We start from the raw sequence: 18600 nt of genomic DNA, 5'->3' as shown, positions 1-18600 counted from the left end.
CTGCCCCCAGTGATCAACCCTCTTGCTGTCTGGTCACCCCTCCCTCACCATCTGGTCAACCCCCCCACCTCGCTGTTGCCATCACCATTCCTATTGTCACCGTATTCTCCCTTGTCCTTTCCCTGTCTAATTTGACACTTTGCTGAGGGAGTAGGCTCCTCTAGGAGGTAGTAGGGAGGCACCTCAAGCCTCTTTTTGAGCAACCTCTGCATCTGTGATTCATTTCAAAGGCTTCAAAGCTACCACATTAAATAAGCGTAAAGTGTAGAGCTATTACCGCACACCCCCGGCATCTCTGGCATTGGATGCCACAAGCACTGTGACACTTTGAGCTCTGAGTGTGGCCTCCCCTGCAGTTGCAGTGGCAGTAAACACAGCCTTAAAATTAGTGGGTATCCCAGTAGACTACGCACAGCCTTAAACTTTTTAGGTAAAATTTAGTATTTGCGTTAATGCAGTCTGCTGTGTGATGCCAATTGCTTAAGATAGTCTCTGTCACCATCAGAAATCAAAGCCACATCAGATCCGTGATGTACCTTGATCATGTGCTGTTCTTTCCCAAGGAGGAGTCTTCAGTAAGGCTGGCTCTTCTCGAATATTAGAGTAAAGCCTGTTTGTCTTTCTCTCGCTATAACGCTCCTACCTTGAAATCATAACGTGCTGGAAAAAAGCTGTACTTTGATTAAAATGCATGCAGGAAACATGTATTTAAAGCAACTATTGTTCTGTGTCTGAAGCCAGTGTGGTTCACTTTATAATGCAGAGATTCTTCATAGTCCAGCATTGCAGCCCCTGAACACTGGCAGACCAAAGGAATTTGATTATGTTGTGCAGCCTTAGAATAAAAGTAAAATACTGTAGATGCTGAAGATCTGAAATAAAAAGAGAAAGTGCTGGATAAACTCAGCAGCTCTGGCAGCGTCCGTGGAGAGAGAGAAACAGAGTTAATGTTTTGAGTCTCATATGGCCCTTTGTTAGAACTGAGACTTGTACAAATGTGGTGCACTTCCAATAATCTGCAAAACAATTGAACTGTAAATATCATGGCAAAAAATTTATCGAGTCAACTGAAATGGGAGTTTTACATCTTTTTAAAAACTTGTCACAACTTTTGAACTCTCTCCGTCAAATTTGTCACCAGTTTGAGAGGTCACTGACTGTGACTGAATCAGCAGAAAGGTTTGTGTGTGTTTGGTAACTGAACCACTTATTCATGATATCAAAGTGGTTTTGTAAAGAGTGATCTACCAGATCAGAAATCTGATAGAAATTAATCCATTTGGGTCCATGGAAATGTTAACTCTGATTTTCCTTCACAGATGCTGCCAGACCTGCTGAGCTTTTCCAGCAATTTCTGTTTTTGTTCCTGATTTACAGCATCCGCAGTTCTTTCAGTTTTTATTGCAATTATAACCAAGATGTCTGGTTGATAAAAGGATTATCAAGCTGTATGATAATCTTGCTTTCATCACTCACCCCCTTCCCCACTGATGGGCACATAGTGGCAGCAAGGTGTACCCTTCAACAGCAGGGACAAGATCAGAGATCAGGGACACAGGGCATGCTCTGAACTCCCCCCGCCCCCCCACCACTCCAGGCATAGTATCTCCCCTCACCCTGGTCCAAGCACAGTGGCCTCACCCCAACCCTAACACTGCAGAGCCCTAGAGCTCCAAGCGCCAGTAATCCTCTGACCCAGGCCTGGTACCATTTAAAAGATACACTGCAGTAAGACACCAAATTTCCTGCAACAGCACCTTACAAATACGCCACCTCTGCCACACAGACAAAGGCAACAGGCGCATGGGAACACCATCACCTACAAGTTACCCTCCAAACCACACACGACCCTAACTTTGAAACATGTCGTTCCTTCACTGTCTCTGAGCCAAAATCCTGGAACTTTCTAACATCACTGTGAGTGTACCTACACTTCCATGGACTGCAACAGTTCAACAAGGTGGTTCCACAACACCTCAAGTGAAAACAGAGATGGGAAATAAATACTAGCTTAGCCAAAGCTGTTCAGTTCCTATGAATGAGTATAAAAAAATACCAGTTCCCGTCCTATCTCACCAAGGGGTTTAAACCCCCCCCGCCGACAGACAATCCATGAACCTTATTGTTGATAGTTCATTTATATTTTGTGAAGTTTCATGATAAACCTGGATGTGTTGCTGTCATAATTTCTTGATTTATTTTCCTTGACTGAAGGCTGACTGCTTCAGAACTGCCTGTCCTTGTCTCCCTGTGAAACACAACTTAGTCACAATTTCTCTGCTGCCCAGTCATGTCTGTATTGACACACACCTCACCATTCACAACTTTAGCAAGCTTCACTGCTGAAGTATCATGGTTTGAGTATGCAGAGAGAAAAGCCAAAACAGAAGGGAGGATCAAGATATGCATTGATGCTCTATTTGCTGTGAAAATGACAGCTGCGTATTTGTGAGGCCGAAATGTTAATATGGATGCATTACAGATTACGCAGGGGTTCCAAGTTGCTTACCTCTACTTTGCAGCTGTGAATAGTGACTGTACAGGCTCCAATCTTCTTTCCACCATGTGCGTATCCCAGGAGCCTGTCCCACTCTCACCAGCTGCTGTTGATGTACTTGTTGGAAGAACTTGTAAGTTGCTACTCAAGCTACAAACACACCTTCACTGGTTGTCAAGTCCTGGAGCAGGACTTGAACCCACAGCCTCTGATCCTGAAGCAGACACGCTACCTATTGAGCCTTAGGATCTCGCATTGTAACATAGCCACTAGTAAATCTAATTGGGAACTTAGAAGCAACTTCTTTAGTGGTTAGAGTCTGAAATTCACAGCCACACAGATTAGTTCTGGCAAGTGCCATGCCACCATTTGAAAGGAAGTGGTATAAGTACTTGAGGAATCAAGGATTTGCTGATCGATTTAGAAGAAAAGTGATTGAGGAGGCTAGTATGGAACATAAATCATTTAGGGCTGAATGGCCTTTTACGATATTGTAAGTTCTACATAATCTACGGGTGGGGGTATAGTTTCCTAGAGGCATGATAGTTTGATATCTCTGAGTGTCTTTGGCTGGTTTAAAATGGACAGCACCGTCATATCTGTGTGGCACCTTGGGAGAACAAGATTTACTCCATACTAAAAACGTAGATTAAGTTTACAGTGGCTGTACATCTTGTAGTACAGGTAACCTTAAGCAAGTTTATTTTGTCTTTCAGTTCTCAAGATGATGATCGGCCGATGTCACCGTTTTATTTAAGGTAAGCTCTCTGCCATTGGTTCACCCCAGTTTCTTTGAGTGGGGATTACTTTGTGAGATATTAAGAAGTGGCTTTTAGATCTATGCATCCATCAGCTAAATAGAGTCTCGGAGTCTTAACTGTTACGCTGATTGTTAAAATGGAAGATTGCTAAGGAACACTTATTTATTGACATTTATCTGACAACTGTCAAAAATTGAGCCGCAATTTTTAGGCTTCCATGGAACTCAGCAAGCTGTGAGATTGTCTACACCTCAGGGAGGCTAAATACATCTGTAAGAATAACAAGTTGCATTTATATTGCATAATTTTGATGTAGTTAAGATGTCCTAAGGCTCTTCACAGGAGTGTATCAGTGAAAAATCTGATACTGAGCCACAGAAAGATGTTTAAGGATGGATTTGTGTTGTATTATGTCTCTTAGAAACTGCTTATAGTGTCATCGTTGCATCATAGCATGTGATCTGAGGATATAATGACGTTACTCTCCATCTTACTTCAAATCACCAGAAGCATGACACTCTACCGAAAGCATGCTCCTGTCATGGCTCCTCTAATAACCCGTTGGCTCAATATTAGCTGACAGATGTCCAAGAAATGTTACGTTTGTACATAATCATTGCAATAAATATCTGTTGGATTCTTCAATACCACAATATCCATGCCCAATAAAACACACTGCTCAGAGCAAGTTCATACCAGTTACCAATAGTCATCTGAGCAAGTTTGAAGGCGAGTCTTGAAAGGTGGAGAGATTTTGTGTTGAGAATTGCTGAATATAGAGCCAAGTCAACTGAAGACAGGAACATAATGGTGGAGTGACAGATATCAGGAATGTTAACAAGGCCGGATTAAACGAACACAGGGATGTCAATGTTGGAGGAGGATAGAGAGCTATGGAATAAGAGGCTCCTGCAGGGATTTGAAAAAAATGATGAGAAGTAAAAACTCTTGGTGTTGCTGGACTAGGAGTCAGTGCAGGTCAGCGAGGGTGACAGGATCTGATCAGGGTCAGGCTGTGGGGACCGGAGCTTTGGAATAGTTGTTTCTAGAGGTAATGATTTGAGCCACCAATGAGCTGAGCAAGGGGGCGAAGATGTGCAATATTAGTGAGGTGAAAGTTGGCAGTCATAGAATCCATATAGTGTGGAAGCAGGCTATTCAGTTGATCGAGTCCACACCAAACCTCCAAAGCAGCATCCCACCCAGACCCAATCCCCTACCCCTATCCCTGTAACCCTGCATTTCCCATGGCTAACCCACCTAGCCCGCACATCCCTGGAGAATATAGGCAAATTCCCATGGCCAATCCATCTAAATTGCACATCTTTGGACTGTGGGAGGAAACTGGAGCACCCGGAAGAAACCCACACAGACAGTGGGAGAATGTGCAAACTCCACACAGACAGTCGTCCGAGGCTGGAATTGAACCTGGGTCCCTGGCGCTGTAAGGCAGCAATGCTAACAACTGAGCCACCATGCTGCCCCAATAACTTTTTTTTTATTGGTTCATGGGATGCAAATGTTTCTGGCTAGGTGAGCATTTATTGCCCATTTCTAATTGTCCAGCATGCAATGAAGAGTCAACATATTGCTGTGGGTCTGGAGTCACGTGTTAGCCATACCGGGTAGGATTGACAGATTTCCTTCTCTAAAAGAACTAGATGGGCTTTTTAACAACTGACAAGAGTTACATGCCACCATTAGTCTGGCTGTTCAATTCCAGGTTTTACCAAATTCACATTTCACAAACTGCTACAGTGGGATTTGAACTCACAACCCAGCTCATTTGCCTGAAAGTTGTGGATTACTAACCCAGGAACATTATGAGTACATCACCACCATTCCATTATCCCTGAATTTCCACCATGTTGTGATAGTTTGGAACTGGAAGGCATCAGTGCTTTGAATTGGAGTTTTGAAGAATGGGAGGAGACCATATCAAAACGGATACAATTCTTCAAGGTCTTGACAGAATCAGTGCAGGAAGGTTGCTTTGTCTACTGGGAGAGTCTAGGACCAGAGGGCATAGCAAGGAGTCCATCATTTATAACAGAGTTGGGGAGGAATTTCTTCTCTCTGAGGGCAGTAAATTTGTGAAATCCTTTACCACAGAAGGCTATTGAGGCTGGGTCATTAAGTATTTTCATGGCTGAGATAGAAGGATTTGTTCATCAGTAAGGGAATGGGGATAAGGTTGTGGGGATAACCTGTCCTGGAGTCCCCACATAAATGTGACAGTCAAGAAGGCACAACAACGCCTCTTCTTCCTCAGGGCGGCTCAGGAAATTTGGCGTGTCCATAAGGTCCCTCACCAACTTCTACAGATGCACTATTGAAAGCAAACTGTCCGGGTGCATAACAGCCTGGTACGGCAACTGCTCTGCCCAGGACCGTAAGAAACTACAGAAGGTGGTGAGCACAGCCCGGACCATCACAGAAGCCAACCTTCCATCCATGGACTCTATTTACACGGTTCACTGCTGTTGAAAGGCAGCCAACATCATCAAAGACCCATCACACCCTGGTAGTGATCTCCTACAACCTCTTCCGTCAGGCAGAAGATACAAAAGCCTGAACACATGCACAAGCAGGTTCAGGAACATCTTCTTTCTAGCTGATATCAGACTGTTGAATGGACTCTAGCCTCAAATAGTGTAACATGTAGTGTAACCTGTATGCCTCTATGTCTTTTCAATCTGTGTATCCTTTGCTTGCCGTAATCTGCCTGTACTGCTCGTAAACAAAGCTTTTCACTGTATTTTGGTACATGTGACAATAAAACCAATCAATGGATCCATCAATAAGGAAGGAAAGTGGAGTTGAGGATTGTCAGATTAGCCATGATCTCATTGAGTGGTAGAGGAGACTCAATGGGCTGAATGGCTTACTTCTTTTATGATAGGCAGGTGTGTGCAAAGAAATGGTTGGCACTGAGTCTGACCAGTCCTGCTGGTAAACTAAACTGCTTTCATTTTCCCTGTTTTCATGGCTCCGAAAATATTTGCAAACGAACTATAAACATTGTCTGTAAACGTGCCATGGAAGTTTTTTTCGGATGACAGTGAGTCAACAAAATAGGTTTGACCTAGTTCCAGAGTCACTTGTTGCCAGTTACAATACTTTTCCAATCACCTTCCCACTCCCCACAAACACCTGTCTTATTGCTTGTGGGTCATGGTGCTTTGAGTATTTACTGTGCTGTCTCTCCTTGTTCATTACTAACTATTACATGAGACTAGATGCAGCAACAATTTTTCCATTCAGTTTTTTTTAATTCACTCAAGGGCTAAGGGTGTCAACTAGCTAGGCCAGCATTTATTGTCCATCGCTAATTGCCCTGAGGTCATTTAAGAGTCAACCACATTGCTGTGGGTCTGGAGTCACAGGTAGGCCAGACCAGGTAAGGATGATATTTTCCTTCCCTAGAGGACATCAGTGAGCCAGATGGGTTTTTTCCCCCCAACAATCAATAATGGATTCATGGTCATCATTAGACTCTTAATTCCAGATTAGTATTGAATTCAAATTCCACCACCTGCCATGGTGGGATTTGAACCTAGGTCTCCATATCATCACCTGGGTCTTTGGATTAACAGTCCAGTGATAGTACAACAAAGCCGTCACCTTGAGGTTCCAAGTTAGTGGGGGAAACTTCCAGAAATCCGAAAGTAGAGTTAACCATTTCCGACAAGTAGAACTGAGAACAGGTCCAGGTTTGCAGATCACTAAACTGGCACCTTCCTACAGGACAGGCAAACACTTGTGAAAACATTGATCCCAAGTATTGAGGGGGAGTTTGAGGAATGTCAGATCACATGATCCCACAGGCTTGAGGCGCTGCTACAATTTTTTCCAGCATGAGGTGAAGGCAGAACCCGTTGTGGTGAGCAGGAATGGGTCTTGTTGGCAATGTTGCAGAATAAAGACAGGTGAGATTGTGCCAGCATGGGAGAACCAGCCTTAGTTTGACAGGCTTAGGACACAGGGCATCACATATTTAAGTGCACTCCATTTGGTGGCCGTCCCCAGTTGTTGCCAGGTTTGGGCAGCAGTTGCCGTGCCACAAATTTCAGCCATTTCCCATTCAAAGGAATCAGGCTACAATCCAACTCCAATCCTCCCCGGTGGTCTAGATAAACTTGAGTTTCAATTTCTAGTTGAAAAGCTCTCGATCTCCTGATAAACTTGACTGATGTCTATTCTTGCAGGACCATTGGCAATTGGGCCTTCAAACATCTAGGTCTTGAGTTCTGGGATTTCCCTTGTCCCTCTCAACTCCTTTATAAGATATTCCTTTAAAACTATCTCTTTATCTAAGCTTTTAGTTGTCCCTAACATCTCCAACTTGTGCTCAATCTCAATGTTAGTCTGATTATGCCCACGTGAAGAGCATCAAGATGTTTTGTGATGTATATGAATGCAAGTCAGGTGCTGTTGTGGTGCAGTGGTTGTGTTCCTTCATCTGGTATAAGGAGGTCTGGCTACAAGTCCCACCTGCTCCAGAGGTGTGTAATACCATCCCTGAACAATTTGATTAGAAAATATCTGTAAATGCAGGTTGTTGTTTGGAGATAGTCTCCGGTTCATTTAAGCCAGTGGTTCCTTTGAATCTGAAATTAATTTTGGTTGAAGATTCTTGGCACAAGTGCTGCTATTTCAGCTGGCAGTGTTGGTGTCTCCCTTTGCGTGCTCTGGCATCTTGAAAAGAGGAGGCACAAGACTGCAGACACCATGTTTGCCTGAACTTAGATTCTCATTTTAACCCTAGAGTATGACAAAGTGACTCGTTTTCATTTTGCCCCATTGTCACATCCTCAGGATCACACGGTGGCTCAGTGGTTAGCAGTGCAGCCTCACATTGCCATGGACCTGGGTTCGATTCCAACCTCAGGCGACTGTCTATGTGGAGTTTGCATGTTCTCTCTATGTCTGCACGGGATTTCCCCCAAAGTCCAAAGATTAGTTGGATTGGCCATGGTAAATTGCCCACAGTGTCTAAGGATGTGCAGGCTAGGTGGATTAACTAAGAGAAATACAGGGATAGGGTCTGAGTGGGATGCTGTTTGGAGGGTTGGTGCGGACTTGATGGGCCAAATGGCCTTTTTCCAAACTGGAGGGATTCTATGACATCACAGAGCGTTTTGCAGCCAGTGAACAGGTTTTGGAAGTGCAAATAGTGCTAATTGTTAAGGGTGCACACAGCAGAGTCTATTCACCTTGCACCACCATTGGCAAGTAGGGTTTCAGACACCTAGGTCCTGAGGCTACAGGCAGTGTGAGATATGCCCCCTTGGTTGAGGGTTTAAGGTCAGTTGTAACAGTGATGCAGAAAACCGTCTAAACTCAACAGAGTGAAGTTCCTTGTTCACATTAAAACAAGATACATTATGGGCTGGAGCTGGAGGCCATCAGGGCATTGGTTGGACCACATCTGGAGCATTGTGTACAGTGCTGGTCACCATACCTGCAGAAGGATTTTAATGCATTGGAACTGTTCAGAGAAGCTTTACTGGATGAATACCTGAAATGACAGATTGCTTTATGATGAAAGGCGAGACAGGCTAGGCCTGTATCACAGAGTCACAGAGATATACAGCATGGAAACAAACCCTTCAGTCCAACTCATCCATGCCGACCAGATATCCTAAATTAATCTAGTCCCAGTTGGCCAGCATTTGGCCCATATCCCTCTAAATCCTTCCTATTCACATACCATCTGGGTGCCTTTTAAATGTTGTAATTATACCAGCCTTCACCACCTCCTCTGGCAGCTCATTCCATACATGCACCACCCTCTGCATGAAAAAAATTGCCCCTTTGATCTGTTTTAAATCTTTCCCCTCTCTGCTTAAACTTATGCCCTCTACTTTTGGACTCCCCCACCTCAGGGAAAAGACCTTGTCTATTTATCCTATACATGCTCCTCATGATTTTATAAACCTTTGAGGTCACCCTCAGCCTCTGATGCTCCAGGGAAAATAGCCCCAGTCTATTCAGTCTGTCCCTATAGCTCAAACCCTCCAACTCTGGCAACATCCTTGTAAATCTTTTCTGAACCCTTTCAAGTTTCACAACATCCTTCCTGTAGCAGTTAGACCAGAATTGCACATGGTTTTCCAACAGTGGCCTAACCAATGTCCTGTACAGCTGCAACATGACCTCCCAACTCTTATGCTCAATGCACTGACGGATAAAAGCATGTATACCAAATGCCTTCTTCACTATCCTATCTATTTGTGACTGCACTTTCAAGGAACTATGAACCTGCACTCCAAAGTCTCTTTGTTCAGCAACACTCCCCAGGACCTTACCATTAAGTGTATAAGTCCTGCCCTGTTTTGTCTTTCCAAAACGCAGCACCTCACCTTTATCTAAGTTAAAGTCCATCTGCCACTCCTCAGCCATTGGCCCATCTGATCAAGACCTCTTTGTACTCTGAGATAACTTTCTTCACTGTCCACTACATCTCCAATTTTGGTGTCATCTGCAAACTTACTAACCATACCTCCTATGTTTGCATCCAAATCATTTATGTAAGTGACAAAAACCAGTGGACCTAACACCGATCCTTGTGATACACAAGGTCACAGGCCTCCAGTCTGAAAAGCACCCCTCCACCAGCACCCTCTGTCTTCTACCTTTGAGCCAGTTCTGTATCCAGATAGCTAGTTCTCCCTGTATTCTGTGTGATCTAACCTTGCTAACCGGTCCACCATTAGGAACCTGTCGAATGCCTTACTAAAGTCCATAGAGATCATGTCCACGGCTCTACCCTCATCGATCCTCTTCATTACTTCTTCAAAAAACTCAATCAAGTTAGTAGGACACGATTTCCTATGCACAAAGCCATTTTGACTATCCCTAATCAGTTCTTGCCTTTCCAAATACATGTGAATCCTGTTCCTCAGGATTCCCTCCAACCCACTTGCCCACCACCAATGTCAGGCTCCCCGGTCAATAGTTCCATGGTTTTTCCTTACCATCTTTCTTAAACAGTGGCACCACATTAGCCAATCTCCAGCCTTCTGGCACCTCGCCTGTGACTATCGATGATGCAAATATCTCAGCAAGGGGCCCAGCAATCACTTCCCTAGATTCCCACAGAGTTCTAGGATATTCCTGACCAGATCCTAGGGATTTATCCACTGTTACGCATATTAAGATGCCTAGCACTTCCTCCATTGTTTTCAAGATGTTGCTATTTATTTCCCAACGTTCTATATCTTACATATCCTTCTCCACAGCAAACACTGATGCAAAATACTCATTTAGTATTTCCCCTATCTCCTGTGGTTCCACACAGAGGTGGCCTTATTGATCTTTAAGGGGCTGTATTCTCTCCCTAGTTATCCTTTTGTCCTTAATGTATTTGTAGAATCCCTTTGGATTCTCCTTAACCCTATTTGCGGGAGCAATCTCATGTCCCTGTTTTGCCCTCCTGATTTCCCTCTTAAGGGTACTCCTATTGCCTTTGTACTCTTCTCGGGATTCACTCGATCTCTGCTGTCTATACATGACATATGCTTCCTTCTTATTCTTAGCCAAAACCTCCAATATGTGTAGTCTTCCAGCAGTCCCTACACCTACCAGCTTTGCCCTTCACTTAACAGAAATGTACTGTCTCTGGACTCTCTGCTCCATCCCGGTCTCTTCCCCCCAACTTACTGCGTTCTCTTTTGGTTTCAGTGAAAATATAGCTATTAATTCTTAGACAGTGTCACACCGTAGTGTCTGTATAGAGACTGAGCTATTTAACAGTCACCAGAGTTGCCAATTTGAAAAGAATCTTACAGGTTGATTTTAACAGTTGTGTTTTCCCAGACCTTACAATTAGTTTAAAATTTAAGGTAAGAAATTGTTACAGCCTGGTTACCTCCTTCCTGCTTGGAATGAATATCAGCACAACAGACGCTGTCATTTTTGTCATATTCAGTCAGGTGTAACTCTCTGTCCTTTCAACATTCATTAATTGCAGCAATCCACCTCTTGGTAATATTCCTAATAAACACAGGCAAATAAATATGGTCACATTCAAGCCTTGTGTCAATGGAGATCGCTGTATATTGACGATGGAGAAAGTTAGTCAATTGGATGACAAGGAAGTCTTGCTGTTTTCTGAATGAAGGGATAGGCTGATCAAGCGACCAATGGCAGAGAAGGTGGAGGGTAGGACAGTTGGAGGTGGGAGGTCATCTGACGACCCTTTCCTGGAAGACATCCACCAGAGAAAAAGTGGTGTCAGGGAGCCCCAGCAACGCTGGAACTGGTGGGAAATGGGGATGGGGGGGGGCACAGAGCTCTGCACTTGAGTGGGGTCAGACCTGGCACAAAGAAAGTTGGCTGTGGTTGTTGAAGGTCAATCACCTCGGCTACAGGTCATCGCTGCAGGGGGCACCCCAAATGTGGTGTTCTGGCCTATTGGCTGCTTTGTCAGTGGCTTTCCCTCCATTATGGGGTCCTAGGTGGGAAGTTTGCTGGTGATTGCATCATGTTCAGCATTGTTCGGGTCTGGTGGGTCCTGCAGTGTCCAGGCTTGGGCTGATACAAAATGGAATGCACTGTCTGGGAGGGCAGTAGAGGCAGGAAATCTCATAACTTTCAAAAAAAAGTATGCGGATGAGCACTTGAAATGTCATAACACTCAAGGCCATGAGCCAAGTGCTGGAAAGTGGGATTAGTGAAGATAGGTCAGAGCAGACTTGATGAGTGAAAGAGCTTTTTCTATGCAGTTTGTCTCTATAAAGGGAAGAAGAGCATTTATGAAATGTTTTACAGTCCCACTGGACGTCTGAGAGCACTTTATGGCCAACAAAATACCTTTGAAAATGAGTCAATATTGTAAAGTGGCAAATGCAGCAGCCAATTGTGCACAGCAAACTCCCACTAACAGAAGTAACTACGAGCCGGAACTGACCCAGCACTGTGCCAGCAGCTGTTGGGTCTCACTTTCTGCAGCAAATTAGAGTCGGAGAGTATTAGGCAGCTATAGGGCTTTAACAGTTGCCCATCATTTACCCTGGGAGAGTGAGTGTGATCCTGGCAATGCCACTGGTGCTCCAGCTCACCAGCACCCTGTGGTGCTGACCTTATCAGGGTTCTCAATGTCAGTGGCAGGACATCTCAATTTGCACAGGGTCAGCAAGCACTATATCTGTCCGCCAAACCCATTCTCAGACCATTTAGTAGAGAGGAAGAAGTTATATGCAGCTCTTATGTATTTAGCCCTTTCCTATTCATGTACTTGTCCAAATGTCTTTTAAACATTGTAACTGTACCCGCATCCACCATTTCCTCTGCCAGTTCATTCCATATACACACCACCCTCTGTGTGAAAAATTGCTCCTCAGGTCTCTTAAATCTTTCCCCCTCACCTTAAATCTATGCCCTCTAGTCTTGAATTCCTCTACCCTGGGGAAAAGACCTCGGCTTTTCGCCTTATCCTTGCCCCTCATGATTTTATAAACCTCTACACAGGCACGCCTCAGCCTCCTACACTACAGGGAGAAAGGGCCCAGTATATCCAGCCTCTCCTTGAGCACAGATGAAGGGTCTGTATCTGTGCTGTATGACTGAATGACTCCGTGCATACACACACACACACCCATACACACTCGTATGCACACAGACACACACACAGACGCATGCACCCACACAAGCACACGCACACAGGCACACATACATGCAACACGCACATACAAACACATAACGCACACACATAAGCACATGCACATACACATGTAAAAACACACACATATACATGCACTCACGAATATACACACACAGACTTTCATCATGGCTGGACTTCAGAGGAGGAGTCCCATTCCCACCAATTTCCACCTGTCTGGCTGTGGATAAGAGGTCCTGTGAGAAGAACAGAGGTCTTCTCCCTGTAGCCTGGCCAAGATTTATCCCCCTCTCTTATCCATCAAATTCCAACCAATAGCACAGAGAGGCAGATTAACCTGTTATTCGGATTTGTGCTGTTGAGGAGATCTTGCTGTGTGCTGTTTAACTGCCCTGTTTCCTACATCACAGCGGTGGCTATCCTTCCAATGCACTTTGTTGACTGTGGAGGGCTTTTGGATGATGATACAGACGATATATAAATGTGCATTGTTCTATTACATTGGTCTGTTTCTGTGCTGGAAACTGCACTCCACCAAAAAGCTCTACCCTTATGTGTGTACTTCCACACAGGCCTCCTCCCACCTCAGTTCAGCTCACACCCTTTCAACATATCCTTCTATTCCTTATTCTGTTTCTCGTGCTTATCTAACTTCCTCCTTTATGCTCCTAGTATATTTGCCTCAGCATCTGCCTGTGGTGGCAAGTTCCACAATCTAACCACTCTCTGGTTAAACGGTATGTGTGCGTGTGTTAGTTAAACAAAACAGGAGACGTTAAGAAATAATTTAACTGCTGCATTTACTAACTGCTAGGACTGTTTTATTTTGGTGGTGGCATTTTGGCGGCAAAAGATTAAGCTGCATTACTTGAATTATTGGCATACCACAGACCAAAAGAACTTTTAATCAGTGCTTTTTCCCTTTTAAACTACTTGCTGTTTCTGAAGGGCATGTGCTTAGTGACTGGTGTTCACTTGGTTAAGTGTTGACAGCACTGAAGGCACTTGATTGCCTTTTCTTAATTCTGTCCTTTCATGAATGCAAGTTCAGAAATCATGTTACACTCAGTGTTGTCCTGGGTACATTCTGCTTAACTGCAAACTTTCTCAATTTCTGAGGCAAAATCTTGCTGCATTTGAGGATTATAGTCTTTCTTGTGTGTTCCCCCGATAACCTCGGTCTACTACAGTCAGACCCAGAAGGATAAATCGAACGGCTCCACATTTGTTACATTGAGTCACTATTGAAGCATAGCTGCCCCCGAGAGCATAGTTTCTGCTGGTTATAGCTGCTTTTTTGTCCCCTTTACTGTCCTACGGGTCCACTTACATTACAATGGCACCTATCCCCTGACGCAACAGGAAAGAAAGGAATGGGTTACTATGAAGGCTTCATCGTTGTCTTAGCAATGACCTCTGCACTGCACAGTGGACAGCGCCAGTGAGTTGGGCAGATGGTTACTCCAATGATCAATTGAACCGAGACCTTATGCTAACTTATTTTATTTGTAGATAATGGGTAAATCATTGCCCCACCCATCCCCACTTTGTCTTAGAATGTTCAGCTAGGGGCTACGTGACCTTTCCCCTCTTGACTCATCACCATGGCGTCAGCTCTGGATGCTCGCTGTTGGTCACCTCTTCCTAATGTTTTAATGACCTAATTTGTCTGTCTGTTTATCATTACAGTGCCCACATGCCTTCAGTCAACAGGATATCAGCAGCCGGGAAGTAAGAGCACTTTTTCTTCACTTTTCTTTCAAAAGGAGAGGGTTTATTTACCAATTGGATGTGCACTCGAAAGAGGAGACAGTGGTGTTGAGAAAGGGAGAGAGGGAGTGAGTCTGATTGACTTGCTTTTTTGAAAAGCCAGTAAAAGCACGAAGGGCTAAATGGTCCTTTTTTAATTCTTATGTGGGATGTAAGCATTTGTTGCCCGTCCCTAATTGCCCCTTGAGCTGTTTAGCTCTGTAGGCATTTTCAAAAGGCCATTTGGAGTCAATTACATTGCTACTTGTCACACGTAGGCGATAAGGACGGTATATTTCCTTCCCCCAAAGGGCATTTGTGAACCAGATGGGATTTTGAGAAAGTTGTTACGTGATTACCATTAAATCAGGTTAATTCCAGAATACAGATTTCACCATCTGCCAGTGATGGGATTCAAGCCCATGCCTCTAGAGCATTAGCATGGGCCCTCACTAGTTCACTGACCACCACCACCACCACTCCTTCTGTGACGATACGCCCCACTCGAGTTTTCTATTTGACGGTGGCGAGGTGGTTCATCTCAATGACCAACCTTGTCTGTGATGATGGAGCACAGAGTGAGCAGGCACAACCAGAGACGCAAAGCCCCCTCACCCTCCCATTCTCAAAAAATGCACATCGGTTTGAAAAAGGCTAGCCCCCAACCCCCACCCGACCCTGAAATCCCTCTGCCTTCTTACAGCTCAGTAAATGACAAAAGAAAACAATTCTCAAGTGAAACAAAACAAACATTTCACGACTCCATGTTTGAATTAGTTCAGTCATTAGTTGAGTTATGAGCTACGACAGTTCCAAGTTCGATGCCAGGGCTTTTCCAAGTTGGGCAATATAAGACCATAAGACCATAGATATAGGAGCAGAATTAGGCCATTCGGCCCATTGAGTCTGCTCCATTATTCGATCGTGGTTGATATGTTTCTCAACTCCATTCTCCTGCCTTCTCCCTGTAGCGCTTAATCCTCTTAGATATCAAGAACCTATCTATCTCTGTCTTAAATACACTCAATGAGTTGGCATCCACAGCCTTCTGTGACAATGAATTTCACAGAGTCACCACCCTCTGGCTGAAGAAATTCCTCCTCATCCTGGTTCTAAAGGGTGATCCCTTCACTCTGAGGCTGTGCCCTTGGGTCCTAGTCTTTCCTCCTACAGGAAACATCTTCTCCACATCCACACGATCCAGGCCTTTCAGTATTCTGTAAGTTTCAATCAGATCGCCCTCATTATTTTTAAACCTCCACTGAGTTCAGACCCAGAGTCCTCAATCACTTCTTGTATGACAAGCCCTTCATTCCCAGGATCATTCTTGTGAACCTGGACCTCCTCCAAGGCCTGCACATCCTTCCTTAGATACAGAACCCAGAACTGCTCACAATATTCCAAATGTCTGACGCAGCCTTATACAGACTCAACAGTACATCTCTGCTCTTGTATTCTAGCCCTCTCAAAATGAATGCTATATTATAGATTCAGTCCAACCCCATAATGGAAGTACGCTGTATATAGTTGGCATTAGGGAAGGCAATATCAGAAAGGCACTTCATGCTGATCATGACAGCATTCATAATATCTGCTAATAATGTTTCATTGTCAAGCTCTGCACTTCAATATAACGGTGCTCAGATAAGCAGCGCAAGGCCATATTCCTGAACTAAGCTCCTGTATTGGTTTTGTAACTAGAGATGGTTATCTTGTGCATTGTTGACATGGTTAAGTTTATCAGGCACTAAGTCTTAACGGCCAAGAAGCTATCTCTCAACTGCCACGTCTGCACATTTTGTTAACTCTTCTGAGGTTGTGCTCACTAGCTTCAGTTTCTCTGTCAGATTGGAAACTGGGAGACAGCTGAGACACAACCACAACCTGTCTGTTGCCTGTAGGGACATAGAGTAGCAGCTGCCCCACGCTGTCCCAGTGTCCAGTACAGCACAGCCCTTCTACTATTCCCCCACATTCCCCTCCCCAGCCAAACAAAAAATATACCGAACTCCTGACTTGATAAGAACATGACAGGAGGCAGGCAGCAGAGCTGAGGTGAAAGGTCGCACAGCCGTTATTACTGTTTCCTGACTGTACCTCTTGTCATTGATCCACAAAGTGCCCGTTATTGGATTGTGTGTTTGGCTCTTACCCTTATTCACAACTATTGCAGTGGAGCTTTCCTGCCTTAACATAAAGATTGATTTGGTCACTTACTTTTCAGTTATTCATTAATCAATAAATTCTTCAGGTGCTTGGGTCTGTGTGTGTGTGAGTGTGAGTGTGAGTGAGAGACTATGGGTGTGTCCACATGAGTGCATATAGGGGTACATGAACATGTGTGTGTAAATTAGTGCAAGTCTGCTTATGTATGCATATTCGGGTGACTACATGCTTGCATGTTAATGTGTGTGGGCACATATATGTGGTATGTGTCACTGTGGGTATGTGTTTCTCTTGAACTCATTTCAGCTTTGATTGAGGTGCAGATTTGTTTATTGAAGGTGTAATTTGGGAAGGAAGCTAAAGGGAGTGAGGTGGAGTAATTGATGTCAGCTGACATCACTTTAAAGGGCAAACTGCTGGTGTGTAGTGTTGCTCAAGAAGCACTGTGCTGTGTTTGCAGCCTTATAGAAAGGGCTATCCGATCTGCAGTTGAACAACACCTCTTTGATGTTCATGGTAGTGGAAGTCAAAGTTCAGAGGAATCTGAAACGGCAACATCTTCGTCTACAGCAGCAGTCTCTGCGCGACAGAGAAGGAGACATCTAAAAGAGCAGGATGAATACTGGAGAAGCAAGGAAGTGTAAGGCTGTTTACTGTTCTTTTACTAGAGTGCACCCCTGGTATATTAGACACAAGGTTTTTCACAGTGTCTGAAATAAGGATAGATCCCAATTGAATCTTGATGACAAATCACTGCCTATTTGAGTGTATAAAACTACAAGGTCTGTTTATGTGTGTAACATATAACTCGACTGGTTGGTAAATTACTGTGTAAGACTGATATGATGTAGGCTGTTCTTTGTTGGTTTAAAGCAAGGGTGGGTTTCTTCCTCCATTTCAGTGATAGGTCTGCAGTCCACTCGAGCCTTTTTGTTAACCAAACTAATGAGACAATGCTAGCCATTCCCTGCCCTTGTGTGTCCCCACACCAATATCAATCCTGCCACCCCAACCCCTAGCCCCATCTCCAACAATATGGTTAAATCAGCAGACTTTGTCTGTGTAGCTCATAGTCTGTGTGGGTTTGCTTTGTTCTTGTTGCCTTCAGCATGACTTCTGTAAACTCCCAGGACTCATACCAACTGTGGTTATCAGGGCAAGGTCAAGGCCAGCCCTATTGGCTCCCACCTGTTGTTGTCCTGGACTGTTTCCATGGAGAAGTGACCCAGGAATCTCTCCCACTCTTGCTATCTGCCTTCTGTGTGCTTTTTTTTTGGAGGATTTGCAAGTCAGTCCTTGATTCAGAGTTAAAGTGACTTAGTGTTTTTGTTCAGTCCTTGACTTGTTTGGTCACATTCTGAGCACACCTTCCTTGATGTCAAATCTCAGAGTGAGACTTGAACCCAGAGCTTCTATCTCAAAGACAGGGGACACTATCCACTGTTACAAGACCTCCTTATTTGCATCACCACTCAACTTAACTTATCTATCCTTGCTCTGCATCACTTGCTATCCTTGTCCAATAAAAATCAATTCTAGTCAGTCTTGATTATTTAAGTCGCTCTCACTATCACTGCCCATTATTGTAGCATTTTAGGGTGAGAGAGTCACAGATTTCTACTGCCCTTCCATGAAGGAGTATTTCCTGATTTCACTGCTCAAAATCCCAGCCCTAATTCTTAAATTCAGGACTTGCAAAATGGGATTGAGACCCCAAGTAGGGTCATGAGCTGAATTTTTGGGGTCAGGAGCTCTGAGGCAGCAATAGTCAATACTCCTCACTGCTGTTGCAGGTCTCCATC

The 18600-nt window shown here is 44.2% G+C and overlaps 1 protein-coding gene across 4 annotated transcripts in view; it reads left to right on the top strand.

Moving 5' to 3' along the window:
• fam13a (family with sequence similarity 13 member A) overlaps positions 1 to 18600 on the top strand; it is a 189161-nt gene that overhangs the window by 125946 nt on the left and 44615 nt on the right. For all 4 annotated transcript variants that reach the window (XR_007263291.1, XM_048603250.1, XM_048603264.1 and 1 more), the window contains 3 exons: positions 3214 to 3255; positions 14573 to 14614; positions 17259 to 17438. Coding sequence is in view for 3 of the 4 variants with exons in the window: in XM_048603250.1 (XP_048459207.1) it covers positions 3214 to 3255; positions 14573 to 14614; positions 17259 to 17438 (264 nt within the window). In the remaining variant the exon portion in view is untranslated. The remainder of the gene's footprint in view (positions 1 to 3213; positions 3256 to 14572; positions 14615 to 17258; positions 17439 to 18600) is intronic.

Source organism: Rhincodon typus, chromosome 1, assembly GCF_021869965.1.
Source record: "Rhincodon typus isolate 14 chromosome 1, sRhiTyp1.1, whole genome shotgun sequence".
Classification (NCBI taxonomy): Eukaryota; Metazoa; Chordata; class Chondrichthyes; order Orectolobiformes; family Rhincodontidae; genus Rhincodon; species Rhincodon typus.
The sequence above is the reverse complement of the archived record's forward strand: the minus strand, read 5'-3'. Positions and strand labels throughout refer to the sequence as shown.